Raw genomic sequence first — 4,623 nt, forward strand, 5'->3', positions numbered from 1 at the left:
ATGGAAGTGTTTGTGAGAATGGGGGAAGGATGGTAGAGACATTGTCGTGGTGAGAGGTGGGGAGATGAATCTACCAGAAAAACGCAGCTTGTATTCAGCATATATTGGTTGCGAGATGGCAGCTAATGCATAAGAACAGAATAGATTTTTTAAAAAAGTAAAACAAGAAGGAAAGGAAGAGAGGAAACAGGACAAGAAAACCAATAGGCACAAAGCAGTAAGAAGACCTAGAAAGAAGGTGAGGAGAATAAAGAAGAGAGACTCAGAAGTTGCCAGGGGAGATGCCCCAGCGCCCGGCCTGAGGCACGGGGCCAGACAAGACAGGAAACCAGGAGATCGAGGAGGGGATCGGGTCTCTAGGGACCTAGAGAGAGAGTAGGAAAAAAAGGAGGGAGAAGGCACGGGGGTGTGCAAAGATAAAGGGAGCCACGGGCGGCGCGGCAGCGCGGCTGGGAGCGCAGCGACAGGCGAGAGGGAGGGAAGCGGAAATTTAAAAGTGAAGATGCAGATAAGGCAGCCTGGAGACGGGGACCCGGGCAGGGGGAGGAAAGGGGCGGAGAGCAAGCAGTGAGAGAGGGGAGGGAGGTGGTAGGAAAGAGGGCTCCGGGGAAGGGACTTGAGGCTGTGGCCTCAGAGGTCCTAAGTGGGGCCAGCATTCCCGCCCCACCGATGTTTGCTAAGAGTCGGGGAGGTAGAAAAAGACACACGCACACACACTCCTGGCCCCTTCTAAGCCCCGAACTGGAGCCCATCCCCCGCGTGTCGCCTGGGCTGCGGGGCGCGGGGGGCTGCCGGGTGCGCTTGGCTGAGGCGCAGCGCGTTGGAGACTTTATTGCGATGGGAAGATAAGAGGGGCGGGGGCGGGGTCTGGGGGGCCGAGGCGGCCGCACTTTAATTAAAACGGAAATTGCGGCCCCTGCCCGCGCGGGGCCGGAGGGTTGCAAGCGGCCTTGTAGCTGGGAGCATCGCTCCAGGACCCCCTCCCTCCTCGCCACACCCTGGCTGCCCGCTCCCGCCAGGCCTTGCCGGACCCGGCGGCGTCTACTCTTCCCTCTCACCCACAGTCGCCACGGGCGGGGATCGGCACCCCAAGCGCAAAGCTGACGTGCCCCCCCCCGTGCCGTCCCCCTCCCCATCTCCCACCGCCCAGTCCCCGGCAGCGATGAGACAGAGCGGCACCTCCCAGCCCCTGCTGATCAACATGTACCTGCCAGGTACCAGGGACCAGCCGGGGGCTGGAGGCACCAAGACCCTGGGCGGGAAGTCTAGGTCAGGGCGTGGGGCAAGTTCCGTGGACCAAAGGGGATGCTTCTGGAGAGTCGCTTTGTGGGTGTGTGTGAGGGACTGGTGGTTGTAGTTTGGGGCCTTCGGGGAACCTGCAAGGTAGACAGCGAGCTTCCGGGTTTCGGTGTGGCTCTAGAAGTCACGCAGACTCAGGATCGTAGGAAGCTGAAAGCAGGGGTCTTTGGGAGGTGGACTCCTGGCTCCAGCCTTGCCCAAGGCTGTAATCCGCTGGGCGTCGTCCCTGAGCCCTCAAGGGTCCTCACCTTCGTCCTCCAAGCGTTCTCACCGGCCCGAGACTTCCAAACACCCCTTTGCTCTTTACAAGGGGCTCCGCTCGCTCAGACTCGGCTAGCGCGATCCCCTCTGGGTTTTATAAGGCTCTAGCCGGCCCCTTCGGAAAGCGGATTTCCTTTTTCCTGGACGCGTTTCCTGACTTGGGCGCTACGGAGGGGCTCTGCGCCGGCTCGCGTCGCAGCCTAGCTTGGGAAGGAGGAGCTGGTGGCCCGGACCCCCAGAACACTGCTGCCCCCGGGCCCTTTCGGTCAAACCCTCAACTTCCGCCTAGGGTCTGCTTGACTGTTTTCTTCTGCGCCGCAGATCCCGTCGGAGATGGTCTTTTTAAGGAAGGGAAGAGCCCGAGCTGGGGACCCCTGAGCCCTGCAGTACAGAAAGGTGAGCTAGCTGATACACCGGGTTGATGGAGACGATGGGGCGAGGGTACGAGCTACTGCCACTAGACAGAGGGGCAGAGCGGTGTGCACCCCACGTTATGGAAAACATAAGGCGTGGTCAGATTGTGCAGAGGCCTTCAGGAGACACTGATTTTGTCCTTAACTTGGTCATTTTCTGAGCCCTGGTCTAGTCTGGTGCTAGGTTTTCGTGACAGGCCAGGCGAAGGGGATCTTGGCCGCCAGTCCTTTTCCTGACAAGTATGGTTTTTCCAAGCTTTTGTGGCATGGCCTTTGGTATCCTTTTTTGTGTCGGCTGTTTGGAACAAAGTCGTCGCATTTCCTGGCAAGGGGCCCCCAATAATTACTCTCCAGCCACCCGAGGCCTAAACCCTAGCCTGTGCTTCCTGGTCCCCTGCCGAAGTTGCTGACTCAGCCAAGCCAGCTCTGGCTTGTGTTTGATACCTAGGTTTGCTGCAGTAGATGACCGACTGGCCTGTTGGTGGCCGGCATTTCGATTCTTTCCCATAGCTCCTGCCCCAGCCAGTACCCTAACCTCACAAGAAGGCGGAAAAAGATGAGATTGGCAACTGTTTTTCTTTCCCAGAAGGAGGGGACGGTATCACCCAACAGGAACGTGGACCAAGTCTCCGTTGTTGCTCCCGCTTGGTCTCAGATGCGCCTTTTAGATCTAAGCTTCCCTGCTCTGAGCCGAAATCCTTCCTCCAGGGAACCAGCTAGCTCTTCACTGGTCTGATTTAAAGGAACTGGGGTAGAAACTGTGGGGGAAAGGGGAGCTTTGGGGTTCTGAGTCGATGACACTGGATAGGGAGGAAGCCAGTCTGTTTTATTCTGGAGGAATGGGAGGGGCGACAGTTTGTCCAGTCTGCTTGAGGCTTCAAAACAGGACAGAGTGAGTTCTAGGTCACTTACCCTCCTCCCCTTATCGCCTGCATATAACACCTGGCCACTATCAGTTACCCTGAGATCTGTAGGAAATCCAGCCGGGAATCCAGCACAGTCCTTTTGTAATCCTACCTCTTGGCCCACCACCCTCCCCCTCAGAGTTCTGACGTCTACTGCAGCAGCACAGAGGTCAGTGCACCTGGAGGTAGTGAGGATGGGGACCTCCTAGAGTAGGCCTCCTCTCTCAGTACACAGGGCCTCTCTTCTTGTCTGACACAATGATTCTTCAAGCTGGGCCTGTTTTACTGTATGCCTTTGGGTGGTAGGGACTGTCTACTGCTTGTATAGGCTAGACCAAGAATCTTCATCTCCATGCATAACTGTCCATTCCGTCTGGGTGTCTGGACAGGACCTAGGCTGGTTAGGCAGTTCACGTACCCGGCTGGCTTGCACCGCTGTGCAGTCTCTGCCTTAAATAAAGGAGACTGGCCGGGAGGGTAGGAGGGTCTGGTGTCTGGTCCTTACCTAGGAAAACCCAGCTTCGCCACCGCTTCTCCACATCCAGACAACCACAAAACAATATACCCGAGGTCCCCCAAAATGAAAACCGGCTCCATTGTGCTCTGATGGTCTACACTGGTTGAGTTGAATTCTGCTACACACAAGGACGCTTCCTTACCCTCTCCGATGTGGGTTGCTACTGGTTTGGGTTGTTTTCTTGCTTTACCTCTATGCGCCTAGTTCCAACCTGCCCCAGTCCTGTGGCTGACTACTCCCGTTCCCCCCACAGGCAGCGGACAGATCCAGTTGTGGCAGTTTCTACTGGAGCTGCTGGCAGACCGCGCGAACGCCGGCTGCATCGCGTGGGAGGGCGGCCACGGCGAGTTCAAGCTCACCGACCCCGACGAGGTGGCGCGGCGCTGGGGCGAGCGCAAGAGCAAGCCCAACATGAACTACGACAAGCTGAGTCGCGCGCTGCGCTACTACTACGACAAAAACATCATGAGCAAGGTGCACGGCAAGCGCTACGCCTACCGCTTTGACTTCCAGGGCCTGGCGCAGGCTTGCCAGCCGCCACCCGCGCACGCCCACGCCGCCGCAGCTGCCGCTGCAGCCGCCGCCGCCGCCCAGGACGGCGCGCTCTACAAGCTCCCGGCCGGCCTGGCCCCGCTGCCCTTCCCCGGCCTCTCCAAACTCAACCTAATGGCAGCTTCGGCGGGTGTCGCGCCCGCTGGCTTCTCCTACTGGCCTGGCCCGAACGCCACCGCCGCCACCGCCGCGCTCTACCCCACCCCGGGCTTGCAGCCCCCTCCCGGGCCCTTCGGCGCGGTGGCCGCCGCTTCGCACTTGGGGGGTCATTATCACTAGACGGGACGGTCGGGTGCAGCGAGGTGGGGGTGGCTCCCATCCTCATCCTGGGAGGAGCCCCGAAGCTTGCCCCGACGTTCCTTTCACACAGATTTCAGTGCAGCAGCCGCGCCCAGCCCAGGGAAGAAAGGATGGGAAGCCTCCGAGGTCTTCCTTGAACACCCGGCTTCCAGGCCCCCCATCATCTTCGCCCCGGGAAGGGTGCATGTGCTCCCATTTTATTATTTTCTCTTCCAGGTCTCCAGATTCTCGAACTCCCTTGTCTTTTTCTCCTCTCACCTGCACCCTGCTTCCCTCTTTACGACCCCCATTTTTCTTTCTTTTTCTGTTTTTTTTTTTTCTCATTTTTTTTCCCTCTCCCGCGACCTACTCCAAACGGTAGTACCTCGAGGCTTCT

The 4,623-nt window shown here is 58.6% G+C and overlaps 1 protein-coding gene across 1 annotated transcript; it reads left to right on the plus strand.

The window, feature by feature from the left end:
* Fev (FEV transcription factor, ETS family member) lies at positions 1-4,226 on the plus strand. Its single transcript, XM_052191822.1, is given in 5 exon segments — positions 1-12; positions 975-1,109; positions 1,112-1,214; positions 1,882-1,956; positions 3,649-4,226. Coding segments are annotated over 5 exon segments (903 nt in total).
* Positions 4,227-4,623: the final 397 nt, after the last annotated feature.

The sequence above is a fragment of the Apodemus sylvaticus genome, chromosome 9 (assembly GCF_947179515.1).
Source record: "Apodemus sylvaticus chromosome 9, mApoSyl1.1, whole genome shotgun sequence".
In the NCBI taxonomy this organism is placed as follows: Eukaryota; Metazoa; Chordata; class Mammalia; order Rodentia; family Muridae; genus Apodemus; species Apodemus sylvaticus.